The following is a 26,410-nucleotide window of genomic DNA, read 5'->3' as shown; positions in this document are numbered from 1 at the left end:
GTCAAACGTCGTCAAAAACCTAACAAACATCACTGAATTGTTGTCATCATATATAGGGGTGTCAATTTTGGCCTTTTTGGGTCACGGGTCGGGTTCGAATCAAATTTGGAACTGACTTGACACTATTCAGGTCAACTCGAGCCTGACCTATTTTTGCATATGGGTCTATTTTATGGACCCGAACGCGACCCGCTTCGAGTTCGGGTCAACCCGTCCCGATTCGGCTTCAGCAGCGGCACAAAACAGATGACATCAGTGGCCGGCGTTCGACGTCGGTTTCGTCATCGCGCGACAGTGCGGTAGCGGGCAGTTTTCGCAGCTCGACTACACAATAGCGGGGGCAAGCAAGCAGGAGGGGCAACCTGGCAGGCGGGCATGCGACAGCCGGGCACGCGACAGCGAGGGGCAGGCAGGCAGGCTACGCGGGCAGTTCCGCAGCTCGATGCACACGAGTAGCCGGGGCAACCGGGCAGGCGGGTTACGGGGCAGGCAACTAGGGCAGAGCGGGCTGCGGGGCAGGCGGGGGCAGGCAACGCGGGTAGAGCGGGCATACGGGTTTTTCAGCTCATTTTCGGCTTTTCGGGTCAACCCGAAACCGACCCGGTTGTCACAACCCAACCCGACCGGAACAAATCCCATCGCATCTGGTCGCGACGGGGAAAATATCCAGGATCTAGCTTTGGAATTTGCTTCAAACTTTCTTCCAAAACTTAAACACACAGAAAACACAGATCTACTATAATCAGTCAATATACATAACAGTTCATTTATATTTTCTTTTTTCATCAAAATAATCATATACTATACAGTGCATGGCTACAGACAGAAAGAACATAATAGAACAGAAAAGTCATGACTGTACAAAAATCAAAAGTACAAAATACCTAATTGCAAATCAGACACTGAACGGCTAGTCCAAGACTTCATTCCCTTTCCCAGAACCTGAAAACTACGCATATAACAAGGATGAGCCAACAACTCAACAAGATTACACAAGCCAATCAAAATCTCCAGAAACTCATATCAGAAAATACATCATAAGAGTAGCCGTACATAATTCAGATAATCGTGCAGAAATCATATAAGCAGACAGAATACAGATACTTGATTAAACAGAAATCAAACCACAAATGGAATTCATTTCATATAACATAATATTCAAGTCAGATTTCACAGAATAGACAGAATCGTACAGAACAGATAGAATCGTACAAAATAGACATAATCGTACAAATCAGATAAAATCACATTTCACATATCAGATAACACATATCAGATTCCCAGACCATGACAGAATCTCTACAGATTCTGGCCCCTTATGCCTCCATTCCCTGACACAAAAAAAATCTTAACAGATTCTGACCCCTTATAACTCCCTTGTGCTTACAGCACCAGAACTTGTCAGATATATAGAATTTTCAAAACAGAACTTATTTTCAGATTTCCCTGACACAGAAAAAAACCCTAAGGATTCTGGCCCCTTATAACTCCCTTCTATATCACAACACATCAAAACATTTAAATTCAAAAATCCTATGTCATCAGAAAAATTATTATATTAGCGGCATAACGGTAGTATACAGAAATTCCACAGAACTCACAATTTTAGAAATTTACTAAATTACCACAAATAGCAGAAAACATCATTTCAAGACTTTCATTATACTGAAGCAAATATTATTGGCATTCATATAATTCGCTATTCGATAAAAGCTCTATAGAATTCAAAATACAAGGTGAAAATCTTCTAGAAAATACTAAAAACGTGCAAAAACATCGTCTAAAAAACATATCAAAAGTTACACGGTAAAATATTCACAAGTACGAAATAATACCAGATTTTGGCTAACGGAAACGAAAGTTGAAACAGAAAAGTCGTCAAAATTCATGTTTCTGAAAATTGAGAAAGACAGAATGTGCCTTACCTCGAGTCGAGCAACTTTCTCAACTACGGCGACGGACAAAAATGGACTGAAGTCGTCCAAAATCACTTTTTCTCTTTTTTTTTTCCTTTGTTTTTCTCTCTCATGGGCTTTTCTCTCTCTTCAAAAATATCTCAATCCAATATATACACATGCAGATCGTCCCGGACGAAGTGTATTCGTCCCGGGACGATTTTCCCTCAGGACGAATTTCGTTCAAACGATGTGTATTCGTTCCTGGACGACTTGCTCTCTGGACAAATTTCGTACAGACGATCCAAATTTCGTCATGGGACGAACCTCTCCGTCAACAGATTTTGTACTGATTGTCCCGGACGATCCAACTTTGTCCCAGACGATCCTGGAAGGAAAAAAACTGCAAATGAGCTTTCACACCGATTTTACAAACGGGTCAATTGTTTGGACCCGAACCCGAACCGCTTCGAGTTCGATCAACGCAAACCCAAAATTTTTGGGTCGGGGTTCGGGTTGGTTTTCCAGGTCGGGTCCAATATTGACACCCTTAATCATATATACAACCACATTTGGATTGCCACCACAAGATCACTACTGTTAGACCTCTATAGTTTAACTAACGTTTGAACATTGTCATCGCTTGATCACCATCAGTCTATCATCAAACAATTGTCGTCCGAACACCTCCACCTAACTACTGCTCGATTCGTTTATCACCATTTGACCACTATCACTGTATAGCCATCTTATGATTCTCATTGTTAAACAACCACCACTAAATCATTATCATCACCAGACAAATTGCTATATATTTGAATATTGTTGCACTATTACTACAATTATTGGATCATTATCGTTGGACATCCACCATCCGAATCTCCTTCATATTGTTGACGCTAGATAAGCGTTGTTAGAATATTCTTTCAACGATCATCATCGAACCATTGTCGACCAACCGTACTATTGGATCGCTACCGCCCTTCCTTCGCTACCTAGCCCTTCCATCAAACCAAGATACTCAAATTGCCACCGCCCGAACACTATGTTGGACCATTTACCTATAAATCACCACTATTCGATCACTACCATTTGACCACAACCATCCATGCTCCTTTCCCTTGTTATCGCCTTAGTAATATTTTTCAACTCTCATAGAAGGTCAAGCCATCAACTTATACTATTATAATCTCACCTTCTTTAATTTTGAGGTCAAACTAATCTTGTAATTGATGTTTATCTAATGACATCATTTCAGATAGATCCAGCTCTATAAATTTTCTCATTTTGACTGAGTTTTTTTAATAAAAGTTTAATAATCCATTTTTTAAACTTTATCTATGCATGCATCAAATATTCGTAGAAAATTAGGATGTTAAATTCTTCCGATACTCAATAGCTAGAATTCCTTGGCTATCAATTTTATTTTAATTTTTTTATTTATTTTCACCTAATTTTTTTTATGGGAAATCTACCCCACCTGTTTCTCTCCCCTTCTTATCTCCTCCCATTTGATCCCATAAATACCGCATTGATCGATCGTCTGTTCTTAAACGAACCATTAAAATCGGTTCTCAATTTCCTTTCTCCTCTTGTTCCGCGCTAGCACTGCAATCAGATCTACAGATAGCAAGCAATATGATGAACGAAACCTGCAAGTCTGAAGAAGAAACCGCTCTTCCTCTCACCTCTCTTAACCACATCTCTCTGATCTGCCGGTCCCTCGACGAATCCCTTGATTTCTATCAGAATGTTCTCGGTTTCCTCCCCATTCGTAGACCCGGATCCTTCGATTTCGACGGGGCTTGGTATTTTTCACTACTTTGGCTATCTATCTATCTAGTTTTTCGCTCCAAACTTAGTTTGATTCCATAGTTAGTCATTACCAAACAGGTTGTTTAATTATGGGATCGGAATCCATCTGCTGCAATCGGAGCATCCAGAGAGCATTCCGATGAAGGGCGAGATTAATCCCAAGGACAATCACATCTCATTCCAGGTATCGTACTGTTAGATTAAAATATGGATTCTTTTGAATTAAAAATTTAAAGCAGAACAGATCGACCAATTTAAAAATATTTATAACATGTTCGCTCATTTAATGCTCACATGTTACGATAATTTATTTAATGATTTCTTTTATGTTGATTTATCCATATTTATAACTCATTAATTTCCAAAGCATATTTTCTTTCTACAAAAGAACCCAATTCGATTAACAGTCGAAGTGGATGAATTTTGCTAATCATGAATGCTGGATTGATTATGTAGTGCGAGAGCTTGGCTTTAGTGGAGAAGAAGCTCAATGAGATGGGCATCAGCTACGTGCAGAGGACGGTTGAAGAAGGAGGGATCTTTGTAGAACAGATCTTCTTCCATGATCCTGATGGCTTCATGATCGAGATCTGCAACTGTGAGAATCTCCCCGTCGTTCCGCTTCCTGCAGGCGAGCTTGTGGCCGGAGCTTGCAAGCGAGTTGGTTGCCTCAACCAACAGCAGCAACAAGTGGCACAGTGTCTGTCGCCTGCAGTTCATGTCACGGAGCAGGAATCTCATATTTCCTGTGCGTGAGAAATTAATCATTTGATTTTTAGTGTGTGTAGCTTAAAACATTTTTTTGTGTGTATTTTTATCTAATATTTTGGTCAATATTATCACTCCTACTGCACTAATATTAAAGAAAAAAATATTTTAAAATATTATGATGCAAATCTTTAAGAAAGCAGCTGTTCAATCCATAAAAAAGAATATTTTTTATGATATTTAGGATTGCTTTCAAAATAATGATGTCCCCCACAACACTTTACAATCAAATTATCAAATGATGTAGTCGTCTCAGACCATCTCCAACCGAACTCTGTTTCATTGTATGTCGTCCGCCATTTACTCCATTCGAATTTCAAATCGCACCCCGAATTATGGCGTATGACTGTTCACCTACCCCAAAAAAATTCGATGCGGAATTTGGTGAAGAACGCGCGAAAGAGGAGGAAAGCGCGACAAAGATGGTAACCTTCGTCGAAAGCGCCTAAAGAGGAAGAAATGACATTCAATTGGAGAAGAATGATTGCATTTTGGAGTGGAAATTGGGGTTTCTGTTGGAGATGCTCTCAAATAGATTCTTAAGTTTTATTTGGGACGGCTTTCTTACTGATCTTAAAGCAGTTTTTTTATATACAAATTTTATTTGTTGTACTAAAAATCTACTTTAAGAACAATAAAAAAGTGGTCTTAAATGAAATATTAATTATTGAGCTTAAATTTTATCAGAATATCATAATTCTTATACAGAGCAATACTTTTCCATCCAAAATTTTAACAACTGATGTTGAAAAATTGGATGAGTAAAACATTACTCTATTAAAATATATCAAGCAATGTTGACTATTGGGCTAAGATAAATATGCATGAAATGATTTATAAGCTACACTCACTTACAATCAATCTTGATTTTACAATAAGGTGGTGAAGAACATCTCATTAAAATTTGTATTTAGTATTTAATGTAATTAATTTGTGTGGGTCTGTGTGTAGGTTCTATTTATTATGAAATCTGGAAATGTTGGCTGGGATGTCGGTGAGTGAAGAGGAAAATTCAATTTTTGTGGTTTTTGAGTTATGTTTGATGATTTTTTAGGAGATTTTGTCCTCACTAGAAAAGACATAACATGAAAATCCGAGTTTAGATCAATCTATTTAAGAAACGGATTGGGTTCGAATTCTAATTCTCGACCTGCTTGAAAAACTAGATAATGTTCAGGTCAACACACTAACCTGAAAATGACCCACGTGAAGCCCCACGCATCCCGCGTCCCACCTGCACCACACCATGCTCAAGGCTCACCTACAGCCATTCTCGCTCGCACCTGCGCCCCACGGTCTGCATCGAGCGGGTTAATTGGCTGGTCAGGTAGACTCGGGTTTGGGGTGGGTTAGGTTCGGGTTAGTGTAATTGGGTCGGGTTTGGATTGGATTTATTGAGGGCGGGTCAATTTCATATTAGACTCGAACCTGACCAGAAAACATATTTTCACACCCATAGAAAAATAGTACCATCATCTCCAAAGCAGTAGAATTTTGCATAAAATTAGCCATCTCTCTAAATGATGGCGGGGCATGTATTTTTTCAGTTAATTCATCATCTTGAAAGAAATTGGGCCAACATTGTCATTATGGATATAAATAAACTAAATAAATATTCATCATCATTAATTAAAATTAGAGTAATAAAAAATATTAATTATTGTAAAAATAATTATTTGTTGATAACCCTTTTTAACATGGATAAGAAGCTTGATCAAAATTATGTCATTAATAAAGTATGTCATTATTATTTTAAAATTTCAATTATACTTTGAAAAGTAACATTAAAATAAATAAAAAAAACTTTGAAAGTAACATTAAAAAAAAAAATTAGCTCCCTATTGGGGACAAATTCGTAGAATATCGAATCACTTTTATATAAAAATTTGAGATTTCATTATTTCCAATCATTTAATTGTAAATATCAATTAATATATGAATAAATATACATATGCACAAATAAAAATCTTTTGTGAAAGCCACATATAGAGCCAATACAACAAGACATCATATTAGCAAATTTTTCATCAACATCACTGAAGTTTTTTTTTTTTTTTTTTTTTAAGTGTTCTATAGCCTTCAAACTTTCGACTTAGCTTCTAACAAATGATCTCTTACACTTAGGAGTTTGTTATAGTTTTTCAAGAAAGTAATTTTTAGCTTAGATATAACTTATGAGGCTTCGTTTGGGACGACTTTCTTTCTGCTTCTTAAAGCAGCTTCCTAGTACAAAAAATTTAATTTTTATACTAAAAAGTTGCTTTAAGAATCATTAAAAAAGCCATCTCAAACAAAGCCTAACTCACCTTAAATGATTTTAATGGCATCAAAGCTAGCACCAATACTTAGTATCACCAATATTGTTGATTTCCAATGTAATAACTATGAACAATATTTTCTCTTTTGAAGCCAATTTTAAAAAAAAGTAATTGTTATTTCTCATGTTTTGACTCAAAGAAATAAAATTTTTTCAAGAGTTATTATAATTTTAAATTACAAATCATTTTATTCGTAACATATATATTATAATATTTTAATTACACAAATGTTTTCGTAATTTTTGGGTATTTGTGTAAATCTTTAAGAAATTGATACATATCGATACAAGTGAGGGTTTTGAGATAGTTAGGAGTTTGTTTTGCAAACTAATTTTACAAAAAATTTCAAAAAAGGATGGGCTATGTTATGTATGTGTATCTATAATTTTTGAAACTGTCAATTTGTAAATATAAAAGAATTTATGAATTTTTTTTGCTAAAAATTAAATAATTGCATAATTATATTTATATTATATTATTATTTTATTATAAATATCTAATGCCACTTACTATTTTATTAAAAAAACCTTTTTCTTTCTTAATTTGATTAACGGAGACAAACTAAAATAAAAAAGAATATAAAGGTGAAGGAGGAAGAAAAGCTTAGGTTTGGAGGTCATAAAGCCTTAGTTTGGAGGAAGAAAAGATAGTTGGTCCTATTAAAAAATTTGTCCGTCTCATTGTTAGAAATCATTGCTCTATTTCTAATTTCAAATATTTTGTGTATTTTATGTTTTATACATTTTAATTTGATGAAAGCTTGTAAAAGTTGCAATATCTTAATTTTTAGCGAATTTCATCACATAACTTTTAGTATGTGATATATATAGTTAATATAAGTATTTTGACTGTAATATTGTTGAATTTTACATGATAAAATAGAAGTTATTGTATTATGTATGATTCCTACTAAATAAAAATAATTGGATAGTTCATTTAAGCACATTGTTAATACATGCATATAGAATGGAAATAAGTGCATTATTGGATAATAGTTGATTGTTATTATTGTTATAAAATTATGATGATAATACGTGTGATGAAAAGAAAAAGTTAGTTTCACTGATGTTGGCTGACCTGTATAGGGTAGTGGGCTGACAGAATTTTCTTTAAATATTGTGGTTGTATGTTATCTTTTAATGATTCATGTGATACACTGATTGAGAGTTATAATGATCAGTTATTAATGTGCTGACAGAAAAATTAAGAATGACGACTCTATTTACTAAGCCAACGGTTACTAACAATTAACTTACTACTAGAAAACTATCACATAAACTACGACTTCTTACTTGTTTATTATGATTTCTAAAATACATGTTACTGATTCATTATTATTATATGATCTTACAATTACTATTTATTGATTTACTGTCTATTTGAATTTATTGTTATTATACAAATTTACTATTACTATTACTACCACCAATTTCACTAATGACACTATGCTAATATTAAGCATGTGACATATTGAGCACGTGACATACTGATCAGCATGTGATTAAAATACTAATTTGATACTGATATAGGATAACTTTATAATATGAGTCCATCATTATATGGTTTTACTATATTGATATGATTCTGACAGCTCTTATTAATGCTTTGATTTTAAATTTTATATAATTTATTTACTAATTGCTAATACTGATATGATGACTGTCTTATTTATTCAACAATCGTACTGATTTACTAGTTTTTTTTTTCATTATACTATGGTATTAGCTTTTGTATTGTATTATTTTATCGTTTACAGACTTTATTGTTACTGTATATGAGTTTTTTTGCTTTTGCAATGATTAATGATTATATAAATATTACTAATATGATTTGATTGCCGACATGTATATTACTTTTTTGGCGTGCTTTGAAGTCAATTGTAATATTTGGTTACTTGGCATTTATGAAGAAAAAAATGAACCAGGGTAAGAGAATAATGGCCCTTCGAAGTGATATATCTAATATGGACAATCAACACCTTTTTTAGGGGAAGGCCGAAGCTTTGCTTTAGGGACTACAAGCTTTGATGTCTTTTTTATTCTTATGCTCCATTTGAACAATTTTTTGGCCTATTATTGAGAAAAATATGACATGCTAAGAGAAACATGTCTCTCCTCAAACTCAAGAGGGATATTTATAGATTGAAGATTGAGAAAATAAAAAAAAAATGTTTTAGATTTTCTGGAGATAAAGATGGAGAAAATTGAAAAAAAAAATTCAAATTTTTTTGAGCTAAAAATTAACCCTTTTCCATCTATGAAAGGAATTAAAGAAGGATTTTTTTTTGAGATATTTTAATTATGAGGGTCTGAAAGCTCACATTAGGCATTTGAATAGGGTCTTAATAATTTTTGCTTTATTTGACAGATAATTTCATTGAAAGATAAAATAATAATTAAGAAAATTTTACTTTATTCATGACTCGTAGCTAGGGAGGCCCATGTTGATGTCTAAGGAGTGGTCGTATCTCATAATTTTTCTTATATAATAATTTTATGAAATGAATTTTTTTGGAAAACTTAAATATCTATTTCCAAATGACACAAGTTTCAATATATTGAAATACGAGGGCAATTAAAGCTTCATCATAAATCAACTTGATCAAGCACACAATAATTGTTTGAATTGGAAACCTCCAGAATCCAATTCAAGACCGCCCAAACTATGGTTTCAATAAACTTTATAATATAACTAAATGTCTCAATAAGGTGAACTCAATGAAACCAAATGGGGTCTGATTGGAGTCAAAATGAGCTTAGATTAAGCACTTGAAGCATAAAAGAAATCTTTGATGTTCTAATTGAAATACCAAATGATTTTCAAATCTTGCATGCATATAATGAAATCGAATGTTCAGACAAGAAAAACACAACGAGCTGAAAATCAACTAATTCTGGCATCAATAAACACTTAAATGCTAAAAGAATAGTTTATGACGGAGAGAACTAGCACATGTCGTCTGATGAAGTATTTCAAATTTTGGTTATATTTTTGCAGCATGCACTCGAAAAAATCTATAAATATTCCCAATCTCTATGTAAATAATGGGGCTTGGAACTTGACTTTAGATTAAAAGAGTTCAAAGGTTTATATAATCTGAGAGTTCCACATAAGAACCACCATTGGTCCATTAATTGTTTGGACACTAGCATCAAATTGTAACCTGACTATATATTGCTATCGAGCCATCCGCTGATCGCCATCGTTAGACCACTACTTGATCATCATCAACGTATCATCCCAAGACCTCTGATGTTGGAAAACATTTATTTATCGTCCAATTAAGACCATTGAATGATCACCTGATCATCATTGTTAGTCCACCATCTTACCACTGTCATCAGATTATTGCCTTATCGCCAGTATCAAACTTGTGCTTAATCATCACAATTAGAACATTGCTTAATTATTTTCATTGAATCACCACCATTAGACCATTATTTCCAAATTATCGTCCTTCACCAATTATTGACATGCAGTGATCCTTCTACAATCATTGCCTAACTATGATCCTCCAGTCGTCGTAGTCCGATTATGATCTTCCTTAACTTGATCTCCTAATAACCTTCTCCCAACTATGATATCGAAAACCACCATTATCCAATTATAGTCCCCTGACCATCATGGCTCGATTATATTTCCCTAGCAATTGTCATCTAACTATGATCCTCTGTTTCCCATCGCCTGACTAAAATATTACGAACACCACTATTAAACAATGAAGCTTTAAATATTATCACTCATTTACTATTCTTTGATCATTATCTCTTGACCACGATTCATGATCATTACCACCCAATTACGTTTTTCTAGCCACTGTCTTCTGATGACTATAATCCTTCATGATCATTCACCTGAATACAACCCTCTAATCAATGTTATTAGATTAAGGACCCCAACCGCCATCACTCTACTACAATCCTTTAACCACTGTTGCCCATCCATGGTCCTCCAATGGCCATTGCATATTTATGTTCTTACTGTTTGGACGCCCATTGACTTCATCATCTTTTGTTGTCATTAACATCAACGCATATCATTGCCCAGGATAGATGCACGTTGCCAACACTAACTCAAACTCCTAACATCAATACTAAGATTTATGCTAGACTTCTTGGTCTTTGATATCACCTCCACAAAGGAAAAAGAAGAAGAAGAAGAAATAATCTATTGAAGATAAATCCCATGCACCAAAGCACTATCAACTTTTAACACAAAATATATTCAACATATTATATGTCTAATATATTTAATCAACACCATCTCGAATCATAGAAAAACACATCATTTATAACTGATGAGAAATACTTGACATCATTTCAACTGGGCCAAATCCCATACTTTTTTTTTTTCCGAGTAATTCACCTAAAAATATTGATGTCTCTTACAACCCTTCTCTTATATATATGAGAAATACTAGCGACATCATTTCAACTGGGTCAAATCCCATGCTTTTTTTTTTCTTTTTCAAGTAATTCACCTAAAAATATTAATGTCTCTTACAACCCTTCTCTTATACGTATGCGTATTTGATAACTATACAATGTTAAGACATTAAACTCGCTCACTCCATATGTATGTCAATATTCTAGCACATAATAATTCTATCATTTCTTGGCCTTTCTGTCATATGGCGCTTTCAATGTCATCATCAATAAATTTAGACCTCACATTAAACTAGTACAAATTATATGAAAAATAATAAGAAAACTTTTTCAAACAAACAAAGGTACGAAGCCTTATATAAAATATAAAAAGACTTCCATTAACAGCCAAATCAAAATAAGGACACATTTATAATTGTAATTCTCGTGTCGAAAAAGCCTATGAAAATGACCCAATAAGTTCTCGTTTTAGTATAGACTTAGCTTGCTTTCAGGATAATTATTTTAATGCAACGTTTTTATCGTGTGTTTGTTAGCGTGTCGTGTCAGAAGTAGGTAAAGACTTAATGCAAGACGTTCTCTGCGCCTACCGATGATTAATTATATGCGATGTCGATGTCAATATGTCATTCATTTGTCTGCAAAAATCAGCGCTTAAGGTCCAATTTGACGTAATATGTACCCAATTTTCAAATTAAATTATCATTTTTAAATTAGATATAGAGTTTTATTTAATTATTTAATATATGTTAGAACTTAGAAGCGATGATTACACGTGCTCTAATTTTAAATAAGATTTTTTAAAAAATTTTGAATATTATTTTTATGTATTTAATTGAATTGAATTTTTTTTTTTTTAAATATGAAGATAGCACATGATAAGGTTGTATGTTAGTGAGAAGGCCCAAGGGGAGAAGATCAAGATCATCAAGGAGCTCGTAATGTCGTCGTTATTAGAGGGAGCTTTGTGTCGTTGTGGAGATCATGTTAGTGAGGGTTGTTGTTAAAGGTCGTGGATGCTACTGGCACCGACAAATTAGCTATTGGTGTCGTGATAAGCCTAAGAGATTGAGACTAAGGCCTCATTTGAGACGTTTTTCTTACTGCTTCTTAAAACGATTTTTTAGTATAAAAATAAAAAAAATGTACAAAAAATCAATTTCAAAAAGCAACAAGAAAGCCGCCCCGAACAAAGCCTAAGGTTTCATTCAGGAGAGCTTTCTTACTGTTTTCTAAAGCAGATTTCTAACACAAATACTTCTAATTCAATCAATTTTTTTTACTAAAAATTACTTTAAAAAATAATAAGAAAACTCTCTGGAACTAATCATATATAATAGATATAGTGAGATGACTATTGGTGTTGTCACTGTTGTGATAAGCATGAGGCTAATAAATGTTGTAGATCATTATCATGTGATGTAATTAAAAATGAACAATGAGAGATTGCCCACTGCCACGACCCGCGACCCGCTTTCGCGGCGAAGCCCGTTGCCGCGACCCGCTCTCTTGGCAAAGCTCAATGCCGCCGACTCGCTTTCGCGGCGAAGCCCTCTTCCGCTCTTGCGGCGAAGCCCGCTGCCGCGACCCGCTCTCCCGGCGAAGCCCGTTCACACTCCCGTTGAGCTAGAATTCATGTTTGAGTTCGACTCGTCGAGCCCAAGCCAGCTCGCGAGCCGGCTTGACTCGGTTGCACTCGGTTGCACCCCTACACATGACAGATATTTATGCCTTCTAAGCTCTAAGGGCCATGTTATTTGCTTTTTTTAATTTTAATCTTATAGCTCTCTTGACATCGATAATGAGATGACAAACATAACTATTTTAATTTAGGTCCCCTGAATAAAATTTCTGGCTCCGCCACTGCCAGAACTAATCATATATAATAGATATAGTGAGATGACTATTGGTGTTGTCACTGTTGTGATAAGCATGAGACTAATAAATGTTGTAGATCATTATCACGTGATGTAATTAAAAATGAACAATGAGATATTTCAAATCCCTAAAGAAAATCCTTTTTTTCCTTAAAAAAAGGATTTATAAAAAAACTCTCCGTTTAATTTACTATGTTACACCACAAAGCCAATAATTGCAGCCCACCAGCCCCTTAATCATTGTACTATGAAGGCTTATGAAATTGCATGTAGTCCGTACAAAATGACGTTTTCTTTTTTTTATATATATATAAATTAAGTAACTATTTAACATGCTACAACCTCTTATAAAAGTAATTGCCACCTAGGTTTCATATGGGATGACTTTTTCATTGCTTTTTAAAACGGAGTTTTAAAAAATAAAAAAAATTTGTATTAAAACTTCATTTTAGAAGCAATAAAAAAGCCGTCCCAAACGAAGCCTTAGTGTGAGTAACTATTCAATTTTATTTATAATACTATTTGATTTAAGCTTTATTCGGGAAGCTTTTAGCCACTAGTTTTCAAAAAGATTTTTATTAAAAAATTACTTTTAAAAAGTAGTATGAAAGCTCTCCCAAACAAAAGATTTAGGCTTGGTTTGAGACGCCTTTCTTCCAGCTTCTTAAAATGATTTTTTAGTACAAAAATTAGTTTTTTTGGTATTAAAAAGTCATTTTAAGAAGCATGAAGAAAGCCGTCCCAAATGAAGCCTTAATCTTTTAGACAAGTAACTTTGTATGTTTAACTATAATTAATCCATAAAGATTAATGCTAATTGCTACTTAGGTATTATATTAGTAATATTTGAATAAATAGTTATGATTGGAAGTATGTGGTTTACATCTATAATGATATAATAATATTTCAGAATGGTGCATCTATCGATAATGTACTAGATCATCAACTCTTACGTCATAGGAAAGATAAACAAGTAAATGCTCCACGGAGTTAAAAAAAATCTTGAGAGAAATTCTTCTCAAGCTTGCAAATTATTTCAATTATATTTACCTATAACTTTTGTATGTGGTCAATATATGGAGTGCTTGCACAAATATCATATAAATGACTAAATTCAATGAAAGTATCCCAAATTAGTTATGGCAAATAAATAATGAAATGGAATAAAAAATAGTTGTTGTAAAAACAAATGACAATCATGAGTTTTTATTCTATAAAATATTGAATCATATTGGTTGATACACTTTATTAGATTGGATGCATAACCACCATAAAATTTCAAACCTTTTGTCCACACATATACATCTTTTATTTGAACCATTTTTCATATCCAAGTTATCTTAATTTTAAATTTCTTCACATTTATATTAATCTTTAAGTTCAGGTCTATGATGTTACTTTCATATTAACCATTATCTTGCCCTTAATATTTATCATTACACTAAAAGCACTACAAGAAAATGCCCTGTTACCGGCGGACCGAATTCGCCAGTAGCAATAAAAATATCAGAAAATGAAATTTTCCGGTGAATTTCCGATGAAAAAGCATTCGACGGTAGTTTGCACATAGGAAAATATAAACCGAAAAAACTTTTTTGCCGAAAAAAATTTCGGCCATGTTTCTGGCACAATTCCGCAAAAAAAGAGGATGCTAATACATCATCTTTCTTAATCAAATTTCGATGTTTAATGTCCCGGCATTTTAGGTGCATTTGTATGCCAGAAGTACTGGCGGATAATCGACCACCCCAATCTGTTGCACTACTGTCGACGCATGGAACCAGCGAATTTTCCGCATGAAATTTTGGCACAAAAGTGCATCGGAAAGAACAATCCATTTTCGTTGTATCGTATGTTTAGAACATGGGCAACGAAACTTTCTATCTGAGATGAAGCTGGGCAGTTGAGAAGCTGTCTGAATGAAAAAACTCACCCCTTTAATGAACTTATCCGTTAATGTCTTTCGTCCTTGCGCCAATCGATTATACATCTAACTTTTTTGAGTTTTGATATTCATAATATAACATACATATAATATGGATATATTAGATATTGTTGTAACATTTATTGAAGAAAAATAGATGAATTACATAATACAACCTTCATTTAAGAGAAATACGAAGAGTCTTAGCCTGCTCAGACGGCTGTCATTTTATGTGACCAAACCATCCAAGGCGTCGCTCTCCAACCTTCTCACATATGTGCTCATTTTGTATCTTGTCTATAAGGGTAAATCTGCTACTGATCCACCTGAGCATCCTCATCTCTGTAACACTTAACATTATGCTTATCTTTTAATGGCCAATAGTCTGCATTATAAGGCATTGCAAGTCTCACCAACATCTTATACAATTTTCCCTTTAGTTTGAGGGGGCCTTTTCTATCACACAATAAGGCCCAATGCATTCCTCTAATTCAACCATCCAACTTGAATTCTACTGATAATATCCCCACCTATTTCATCATAAATAGATAAAAATATAAAAAATGTGTACTCTTATTAATGACTTGATCGCCCAAAGTCACAATCTCCTTAATTGGTCTATTACTACAAAAATTACACTCAATATATTAAGTTTTAGATCTATTTATGTGAAAATCTTTAGACTCTAAGGTTGACCTATATAATTCAAGTTTACCTTCAACTCCCTCTCTATTATTATTAATAAGAAGAATATCATCAGCAAAAAGCATACACCAAGGTACATTCCCTTGCAAATGTCTAATGAGAACATCCATAACTAAAGAAAAAAAGCATACACCAAGGTACATTCTCTTGCAAATGTCTAGTGAGAATATCCATAACTAAAGCAAAAAAGCCTACACCAAGGTGCATTATCTTGCAAATGACTAGTGAGAATTGAACATCCATAACTAAATAAAAAAAACATCCATATATAGCGTAAATACAATCAAAGTATTTTTTCAGGCATCACAATATGAAGGATAGGTCATCATGTCCTCAAGGGATATAATCCAATCACGTCAAGTCACTAGCTTTATAGTTTTAATGTAAATCAATATTTTTTTAAATGCTTGATATCAATGTTAAATAATGGACCTCTTTGTGGGGAATATCCTTACATCGAGGGTTTCCACACATTGAACATTATGAGAGTTTAATCATATCATTATAGAATAACATATGATTATTTTTTACATGGAACATATTTCTTAACTTTAAGGCCAAGCTTCTTTATAATTTTTTTGTTCATTACTTATTACCTACTAACTTCTCATCCTATAGGAGAACTAAATTATTAGTAGAAAAATAACAATCATGGCTAGCAATTGATATAAGAAATTTGAATATATAATTATTAATTGAGCTACTACATATAATTTTGAATGACATTTGTAACATTCAAATAGAAGTTCATCAACATATGTTATTAATGCACAAAATTTTACAGCATTTGTATTTGATGCTTCTTCTATATCAGACATAACCACATCAATCATATATGCACCATAACTAATTAATAATCTTATGCATCTCTTATCATATCATATTAATAGTCATGATCAAATAATTCTTGTTGTAGAATTAGTGCTTTGGGATCATTAATCCCATCAGATGTACTTAATATTTTTACTAAGATTAGCGACTTCTTCATTTTAAAGCTTATTTCTATGGGGTGGTATCCTACTAATATCTTGATCTAGGATTATTATATGGATCAATTTCAAAATCTTGATTCATGTTAGGAACATATAGTAAAAGATTAAGAGGTTAGGCTTGTACCCTAATTGACATTAATTGTAATTAGACCAATATAGAATGAACTTGAGTAGATAGGTCTTAAAATTGAACCCTTTTCTCTCCTAAGAACTCTTGATTTTTAAGTTCAAGGGTATGGAATCTATTGGATAGCTCTTCTAAGGACTTATTCAAACCTTTTATTTTATATTTGATGACTTAGGTGGCATGTTGGGTAAGCAAATGATTTGATGTGATTTTGTTAATATGGCAAAGTTATTAAAATGCATGGTAAAAAAAATATCTTCAACTTCAATTAGAATGTGCCACAACTACTTCACAAAATTAATAAATCCTCAACTTTGTGATAATGTAATATTCAAATAAGTATACTTAAGTAATAATTTATTATACAATCATGTATTGGTAAAGTTATCACTTTTGTATTAATTCACAACCTTTCAACATTGTGACATTCAAGAACAAATTTTTGGAAGGTTGGTCTTGCAAAAAAATGGGTTGGCCTTGTAGTAGAGGTTACTAGTTAAATAACGTAATTTACAACATGAATTTGCCAATTACCATACAACAACCATGAAAATTATAAACAAGTAATTTGAATTAAAGTAAAAAAAAAATGTAAACTTGAAAATGTAGATGTTTCCCTAAGGAACAACAATTCTCCATTTGATGTAGTGTCCACTTGAAGAAGTTAAGTTGTTGCAATCATCAATTCTCTCTAATTTTGCCAAAATCTAGGTTTTTTGCTTTGATACCAAATTGACAGGGCCTTGGATTTAAGGGATTCAATTGATTATTGTTGTCTTATGGGTTGCATTAATTTATAAGGCTCCTTAGGGATGTGCGTAGTGGGATAAATATTGTTCAACTAAGCATGAGAAAAGTATTCTTGGAGTTTGGGGTTAACTTGAACAAAAATCTTTAGTTGAGATCACTAGTTTGGGGTTCTCAAAATTATGAGAGTTGATAAAATATTGTTCAACATGCCTTGAAAATTCTTGGAAATGATTTTAGGATATTCTGAGATTAGTTTTAGAGTTTATGGAGATTTTCCATGAGGATTATGGTTGAGAAATGAGAACAAAATCAATATTAAGTCATGTGCTACCTAATTTGATCAAATTTAAGTATGATCACATTTCTTTTTTATTTTATTAATGGGTAAGGTTTGAAAAGCTTCAATTATGATGTGATAGAGTGGTGGAGAGATTTTAAAATGAAAAGTACATCAAAATTAAATTAGTAACAAAAATAAATATCTCACCAAAAAAAATGTTATAATCTCGGTGGAACAATTTCAAAATATCTGCAAATCATCAATAATAGTTCATAACAATATTTCTTCTCTTATTACAAGCTTCCCATAGGTTCAAAAATAAAAAATTAAAATTTAAGGGATCAAGTTGTGATTATATGAAATAGGGAGTGGTCGGTGCTTGATTGAAGGAGGTTGACCACTATCATTGAGTTGAGTAAAATGGTGTGGCATTTTTTATTTTCAAGGGTGATGTGGCTCCTTCCTTGGATGTCCGGACATAATGTTTGAAATAATGTTTGGAAGTTTCTATTTAATTATCTACATAAATAAAGTTAAATGAAGAAACTTTTCCAATATTACACATTCATCAACACCCACATCTTCTTTCAACATACAACAAATTCATGCCCTCTATTTGTAATAAGGTTCACAACATATTTCTACGACCATTATATGAATTACATCACAAAGACATAAATCCAACATCTAACATGTAACAACCCAAACTCTTAACTATCAACTTCCCAGGATGTCACACATCCTAAGAATTCTTCTGGACGAGCACATTAACTGTGAAGCTTTTTTTAATAAAATTTTAATCATTACACAAAAAAGGCCTCTCGATATTTAAGAGTTTAGCTTCTTTTTACTTAAGATGTTTTATAATTTTTTCCACTTAAGTAACTTACGTCATCGTTAGTATCTTTATCTCAGAATTATCCACCATAATGGATAGAATTCTAGAGGTGACTCCTAGAAATTCAAGTGATGACTCCCACCACGTATCACTTTGTCCCATGCAGGGTTCAAGAGGTGGCTCCCACGATGTAGCATTTTGTCTTGTATGACACTTAGTTCCCATCTTTTGGCTGGTGTATTACTCTGATATCATTTGTAATAGTTCAAACTCTTAACTATCGAGATATTGTCCACTTTGACCTAAGGGCCTCATGGGTTTGTCATGTTGGTGTAACTTCCCCGAATGTCATCATCCCAAAGATTTCTTCAGGATATGAGCACGCTAAACTATAAAATTTCTTAATGAAATTCTAACTATTATATTAAAAGACACCTCAATGTTTAAGAGTTTAACTTTTTATTACTTAAGGGGGTTTCATATAACATAATTACCATAAGCAACATTATTGCAATAGCTGCCATAAACCAATAATTCATTATTATAGATAATTACAAATATGTAAATACTTGAGTATAGCCATTTATTTATTTATTGCCAATAATTCTTTGTTATAGACATGATAGGGTTATGATGCACCGCATTAGTTTACATTCAAGTTTGATACTATATAATCTTTTCATTTTTTTTTACTATCCAAAATTTTTATGATCAAATTAATACGTTAGAACCAAATAAAATAAAAATTTTATTTTGCATCCTCATTTAACATTTGAAAAATGATTTGATTTGCAATTTTCATTATTTCTACTTAACTTATGTGATTATTATATATAATTATGTGGCTTATTTTTAGCATAATGAAAATAAAAGTAATATCTAAAATTAAAAAAATTACAAATAATTCACCAAATTTACAGTGAGTTTAACGATCACAAATACTAGAGAATTTGCAACTGATAAAATTCCTAGCTACAGATTTTGTTTAGTGGTGCTTAATATTGATGCTAAAGCCATAACATTAGTCTTCAACAATAAATATTATTGTTAATAATAACCAAAATCATTAAGAAGTTATCACTCTGGTAGACTTCTTTATTAATCACTTTAACTATTGAAAATTATCACTACAAAAAGAAACCCACTTACAATTGTGTAGGGGTGTCAATTTCAGGTCACAGGTCGGGTTTGGGTCGAATCGGGTCAGACCCGAACCCGACCCGGGTTCAAACCCTAACCCGACCCGGGTTGGAAATCCGAACCCAGACCCGACCCGGTGAGTTGTCGGGTTGACCTGACCCAACACGGACTCGGACGCATGCGGGCGCGCGATGGCACGGACTCAGACTCGGACGCTAGACGCACGCGGGCTGGCGAGGCGAGCGGCAGAAGCACGAGCGCGCGATGGCACAGACGCGCGCGGGCAGCTTAGGGCGCGCGGTAACGTGCTGATAGGCGCGGGTAGGCTGGCAGCTTCACGGCAGGGTGCAGTGCAGTAGCGCGGGCAGGGTCGGGCGGGGTCCTCGGGCAACTGGACAGGGGGCGGGTAGGGTTGACAGGTCCACGGGCGGCTGGGCAGACGTTTTAAACGGGTTTAGGGGTTGACCCGGCAACCTGTTGGGTCAAACCGAACCCGACCCATTTTGAAATCAGGTCGGGTACAACCCGTATTTTCCGGGTCGGATCCGAGTCGGGTTTTCGTGTCGTGTCAAATATTGACACCCCTACAATTGTGCATAACATAAGAATGTTTAGCATAAACCAATTGTTAGGATTTTCTTGTTATAAATTACATGAACTCACTCACACATACCAATTGCCATCACACTCGTACAAGGGTTCATTTGGGATCGTTTTTTAGCTGCTTTGCTTTTCAGACCGTAATCATAATTTTTGTTTGTCTACTGATTTTTCACCGCTTTCATGAAATTTCTGCACGGTCATCAAAATTGGATTAAACAGTGAACCGGAAGGAGAGGTTCATAGTTCGATGATTGACCGAGGTCGAATCAGGATTGGACAGATAACAGAATAATGATTAAAATTATTCAAATATAATATAATTACATAATAATCAAAATTCTAAAAGTGAACACATAACTTCTTTAATTATAGCTCATGAACAAGCTCTCCTGGACCGACAATTTGTTCAATTCATGATCAAACCAGCCAGTCTAATCCGGTTTTCAAAACTTTGAATTTCTATGCTAGAAAACTAATTTTTTTTTACGGCTGCTTTCAAAAAATTATCTTTATCACAACAATTTCATAATCACCTTTACAAAAAGTTGCATCCGTCCACTCCGATTCATAAAATCTCTCAAAAATGTTTTTGTCTCCTCCTAAATTTGGGCTCACTCATCCATTGCATTCATGGTGGTTTGTTGGGCTAGTTGAAAGTTGGGAGATATACTTAAATTTGTTGTTTGGTAAGCAGAAAGTGACAATAGGAAAGCATAATTAATATATACCAGATATATATTACATCTAAATTGAATTGGCTGAATGTGATATATTAACTTGATTGGAATTTCTTGAAATTGTAAAATATTTTTAAACTGTAAAAGAATAAGGTTATATTTGGACAAATAAACTTTATAATATTACTGTTATGGACATGGTCACACTCTCGTTTTACAAAAACAATTTAAATTTTCAATCTCCATTTCAAAGAAAAAAAAAATCAACTAAATAGTTGTGGTAATATAATCAAATTGTATGATCTCCTAATTTTTCTTCAATTAATCTAATTTCTATAGTTGACATTTTATAATTATTAAAAAATAAAAAAAGATTAATTATCAGGTCACGTTCGAGTCATTCGGTTTGTTAGCGGGTCTGATTCAAGTTCAACTTTTTGACCCATTTATTAAATTTCGGGCTAAGATTGACTAAATTTGGGTGGGTCAATTTCAGTTTAAATTCAAACTGAAATTGCATGCAATTAGCTGTAATTCAATACATTTTTTTTATATTTTTAATTTGGGAACCTATTTGTTCTTGAAAAATAATATTGAATTTATAAAATAATCATGAAAACAATAAATAATTTATGCACATCGTCAAATATGGAGTGAAAATAATATTTTGAAACCTTCAAATTTGTTAAAAATATTTAAATCTTTGAATCTTTTTTTTTAAATTAATTTCCGTTATTTTTAATCGAGCAGCCCAATTTTTCACAAAAGAATATTTCAAATAGCTTTAAGCTTAACATTACTCCCTCTAAATTTAATTCAAACATATTTATATATAAATATTAAACTCCAATATAATATACATTTTGAATTTATATATTTATCTCTAAAATATATTTACTAAAATTGCATGCCGTATTGTACTAATAATAATTTAAAGATATTTCGATTCTTCAAATGTGAGCGAAGCACTAATTAAGGACCCACAACGGTCGATTAGAAAGCAACTCTACTTCCTCTAGGAAAGAGATTATTACATGTGGTGTAGGGGTGTTAAAATCGGGTCATGGGTCGGGTTCGGATCCAACTCGAAATTGAACCGACTCTGTTCAACCCGACCCATTTTTTGCAAACGGGTCGGTTTTTCAAACCCGAACCCGACCCGCTTCGGGTCCGCCAACCCCGAACCCGACCCGCTTCGGGTCCGGGTCAACCCGACCCAATTCAGATATATTTTATTAAATTTTATTTTATTTAATTCAATTTATTTAATTCTAAATCAAATTAAGGTAAGATTTACTTCAATTAATTTAAAATAAATCAAGATTAATGTAATTTGGATTATAATGTTTATAATTTTTTGAAATAACATTTATTTATTTCATAAAAATCCATTAAAACACTCCTAAATTAATTAAAAACGGGTCAAATCGGGTTGATTTCTGGTTTTCGGGTCAACCCAAACCCAACCCGATCCCAAAATTTTCGGATCGGGTTCGGGTTGGATTTTCGGGTCGGGTCAAATATTGACACCCCTAATGTGGTGTTCAGATACAAAGAACTTTCCAGTTTTGTGACTGTGAGTAGTAAAAATATAGAGGTGAACAGGTAAGCACAATAGTGAATAGTAAATAATCGCAATTACAAAACTGAATGGTTCTCTATGTTAATCTCTATATTCTCTTAGAGAATTTAAAAGAAAAATTTGTATTTGCAAAGGCAACGTGTGGAAGAAGTTAACTGCATCGCATGTCCAGACATTTGGACGTTCTTCTCACGTGCCGTGCCCGAAGTTGGTGGATCCGAACATTCAAAGCTTTCCATTAAACATCTAAAAAACATGAAATATTCTCTCTATAAATATGAGCTTATGACTCTCTTTCTAACTCATCTTTCTCTCTCTCTACTTGTCAAAATTAATATAGGAGAGAGAAAGAGAAAGTAGGCATGGGCTTAACAAAAGGTGGCGCTCTCTCTCTAAAATCTTTGAACCATATATCTCATCTCTGTAATTGCTTGGAGAGAACTGTTGATTTCTATCAAAATGTATTGGGTTTCATTCCTATCAAGAGACCAGAGTCCTTCAACTTCAATGGCGCCTGGTACGCCATATTTATATTTAAAAAACTCTCTCTTTCTTTAATATATATATATATATTAAACTCCAATATACATTTTGAATTTATATATTTGTCTCTAAAATATATTTACTAAAAATTGCATGCCTTATTGTACTAATAATAATTTAAAGATATTTCGATTCTTCAAATGCGGACCCACAACGGTTGATTACAAAGCAACTCTGCTTCATCTAGGGAGAGATTATTACATGTGGTGTTCAGATACAAAGAACAGTTCAGTTTTGTGACTGTGAATAGTAAAAATACAGGGGCGAACAGGTAAAGCACAGTAGTGAATAGTAAATATTAGCAATCACAAAACTGAATGGTTCTCTCTGTCGGGACACCGCACGTAGTAATCTCTCCTCTCTGAGAGATTTTAAAAGAAAATTTTGTATTTGCACAGGCAACGTGTGGAAGAAGTTAACTGGTATCGCATGTCCAGACGTTTGGAAGCTCTTGTCACGTGCCGTGCCCGAAGTTGGTGGATCCGAACATTCAAAGCTTTCCATTAAACATCTCAAAAACATGAAATATTCTCTCTATAAATATGAGCTTATGACTCTCTTTCTAACTCATCTTTCTCTCTCTCTACTTGTCAAAATTAATATAGGAGAGAGAAAGAGAAAGTAGGCATGGGCTTAACAAAAGGTGGCGCTCTCTCTCTAAAATCTTTGAACCATATATCTCATCTCTGTAATTGCTTGGAGAGAACTGTTGATTTCTATCAAAATGTATTGGGTTTCATCCCTATCAAGAGGCCAGAGTCCTTCAACTTCAATGGCGCCTGGTACGCCATATTTATATTTAAAAAACTCTCTCTTTCTTTAAAGAAGCTGCAGTAGTAATCTTTCTGTTCATCTAGTGCTTTAATGAAGTTCTGAACAAAACTGCACATCTGTAACTCTTTTTCTCACGCTTGTTCAGGCTGTTTAACTATGGATTCGGCATTCACCTGCTGCAACGCGAGGAACACAACTGCCTACCTGAGGAACGAGAGATCAACCCGAATGGCAACCACATTTCTTTTCAGGTACAAAAGCTGTTTCTGAAATTAGAACTTTTCACAAAGCAGCTTTTTTTAGTTGGAATTTTAATTTAACTTTCTCAAAGATAGCACTTTTGAAGCATATTATGAGGAGAAAAGTCCGACTTTTTAAATCCACACAGTACCTACTTTTAATTGGCTGTTTGATTATCATAAGAATTCTGCAACCATCTGTCAAAAGATAAAATGTGCGTATTCTTTAAAATTTTAAAATTAAATAAATGGAGGCCCCTTCTTGTTCTGTTATGGACATTCGGCACATAGATCTGCCCAGATCTTTCTGCTTAATTTGGTTCAAAAATGTTATTTTCTTACGGGCTAGGATGATCGTATTGCACATTCCTTCCCCTTGGAAGGCAGTTTTTGGCACCTCTGCAACCAGGATGATCGAATGATTGCAATTCCTGAGCCCTTTGGTTCGGTTTCTCCAGTTCGGTCATTATTTTTTTTGTTGCTGATGCAGTTTTTGTAGGTGTTCTGTTTTTGTATACACCTTTTTTTTCATTTTTTATACGCTCTCTTACAGTTTTCTTCAATTTTCACACCTGTAACTATTTTTCTTTAATGGAAACGGGCTATTCCCATAATTTTCCAAAAAAAAAAAAAAAATCACAAGAAAGCAAGCAAAGCAAGTAGTCAATGCACATATTGATCATTTTAAACTTGTAATAGTGTGAGAACCTAGCTGTGGTGGAGCAAAAGCTGAAGGAGATGGAAATCAGCTATATGCGTCGGAGGGTCAAGGAATGGGGGATATACGTCGACCAGCTCTTCTTCCACGATCCTGATGGCTTCCTGATCAAAATATGCAACTTCGAGAATCTGCCAATGATCCCTCTTCCTGTTGGTGAGCAGGCGACGGTTACTTCATTCATGCAAGCAGGTCAGCTACCACCTCAAGCTTTAATGGCAGAAGCAGCAATCGCAGAAGAGCATAGCAATGCCATTATTCTATATGGTTGTTGAGGAAGTCAGTTATACATTGAATTGTTTTGCTCTGTTTTGTGTATTTAGCACATTCCATTGTAACCATTCCACAGTGAAATTATTCTGTGGGGACGCCGAACGTCGTCCAGAGACCAACCAGAATGCTCCCCGTCACCCACTGCTCGTTACCGACTCGGTACAGCTGACATGGAACATTCTAGTTGACCTCTAAACTGTAAACTGCGTTCTATGTCTGCACAGAATAATCTCTCTTATTAATGAAAGATAATTTCTCAAACAAGCTAATGAATCTAGAAATTTAGTATTATCCATCAATCAAGTAGATATGCTATGTCCAAGGATCATAAATTACCCCAAGCCAAAATAATCCTTCAATTCACAGATTAGATTGTTATCAAGCCGACCAGCTGATCCTTTAATTCATATGATATCAGGCAAATCATGGAAGTAAGGGCTAACAAGTTGTTTTAAGATCCAGAACCAGTTAATTACTCTTAATTAGAATATTGATACTAATTAGCCTTGTTCAAGGTATTGGCTATGTAAAATATAGTATTTGATCCATCATAGTTCATGCTATCAGCGCAATTGATCTTTCCTCACGCATAAGATAGCCACTAAACTCCAGTAATATTGTGATAGGAAACAATAGAAAAACAGAAATTTAACCGCTGAAATTCTAATTTCAGCCATGTTTGAGCAAGCAAAATTTAGGATTTTTATGGATGAAAATACAAGAAAATCACTCTTGATTGCTAGAGAATGAAAAAAAAAAAGAAGCAAGAAACAAACTATCGAGAGGAGGATTAATCTCTCGATAGACGCCGTTAGAGCTCAAGAACACCAAAGCAATCCGAAAATTAGTCACAAAAATATGCCCTAACCCTAATACAAGTCCTATTTAAAGCAAATACAAGATTCACACCGAAGGACTAAACAACCCTCAAGCAATTAGCATTAACTAGTGGACCCTACCCCTAAGACGGGCGACTTAACAACATGCGAACGAGCAGGCTGATGCCTACTATAATGCAGGAGCCGGCGCACAGGTTAGGCCGGCTAGACCTGTCCCTCCTAGATCGGCCCGACCGTATCATATTGTACTGTTAGTCATGATCTATCTATCAAGATAGATCAGTTGATGAAATCAGAGAATGTAATATGGTTAGCCTTAGTTACATGAATAATTCATAAGAATACTTA

The 26,410-nt window shown here is 34.0% G+C and overlaps 2 protein-coding genes across 2 annotated transcripts; both read left to right on the top strand.

Moving 5' to 3' along the window:
• The first annotated feature begins 3,383 nt into the window (after positions 1-3,383).
• LOC110101869 lies at positions 3,384-4,532 on the top strand. Its single transcript, XM_020829947.2, has 3 exons — positions 3,384-3,703; positions 3,789-3,894; positions 4,167-4,532. The coding sequence occupies exons 1-3, from the start codon at positions 3,534-3,536 to the stop codon at positions 4,464-4,466; spliced, it is 576 nt and encodes a 191-aa protein (XP_020685606.1). The 5' UTR covers positions 3,384-3,533; the 3' UTR covers positions 4,467-4,532.
• A 19,272-nt stretch (positions 4,533-23,804) lies between these two features.
• LOC110101913 (metallothiol transferase FosB) lies at positions 23,805-25,484 on the top strand. Its single transcript, XM_020830010.2, has 3 exons — positions 23,805-24,001; positions 24,139-24,244; positions 24,932-25,484. The coding sequence occupies exons 1-3, from the start codon at positions 23,847-23,849 to the stop codon at positions 25,223-25,225; spliced, it is 555 nt and encodes a 184-aa protein (XP_020685669.1). The 5' UTR covers positions 23,805-23,846; the 3' UTR covers positions 25,226-25,484.
• Positions 25,485-26,410: the final 926 nt, after the last annotated feature.

Source organism: Dendrobium catenatum, unplaced genomic scaffold, assembly GCF_001605985.2.
Source record: "Dendrobium catenatum unplaced genomic scaffold, ASM160598v2 fragScaff_scaffold_974, whole genome shotgun sequence".
Lineage (NCBI taxonomy): Eukaryota > Viridiplantae > Streptophyta > Magnoliopsida > Asparagales > Orchidaceae > Dendrobium > Dendrobium catenatum.
The sequence above is the reverse complement of the archived record's forward strand: the minus strand, read 5'-3'. Positions and strand labels throughout refer to the sequence as shown.

Coding starts and splice junctions, on each gene's coding strand:
- LOC110101869 (XM_020829947.2), top strand. CDS start 3,534: ATGATGAACGAAACCTGCAAGTCTGAAGAAGAAACCGCTCTTCCTCTC. Junction 3,704..3,788: donor TTCGATTTCGACGGGGCTTG/GTATTTTTCACT, acceptor ATTACCAAACAG/GTTGTTTAATTATGGGATCG. Junction 3,895..4,166: donor ACAATCACATCTCATTCCAG/GTATCGTACTGT, acceptor TTGATTATGTAG/TGCGAGAGCTTGGCTTTAGT.
- LOC110101913 (XM_020830010.2), top strand. CDS start 23,847: ATGGGCTTAACAAAAGGTGGCGCTCTCTCTCTAAAATCTTTGAACCAT. Junction 24,002..24,138: donor TTCAACTTCAATGGCGCCTG/GTACGCCATATT, acceptor ACGCTTGTTCAG/GCTGTTTAACTATGGATTCG. Junction 24,245..24,931: donor GCAACCACATTTCTTTTCAG/GTACAAAAGCTG, acceptor AACTTGTAATAG/TGTGAGAACCTAGCTGTGGT.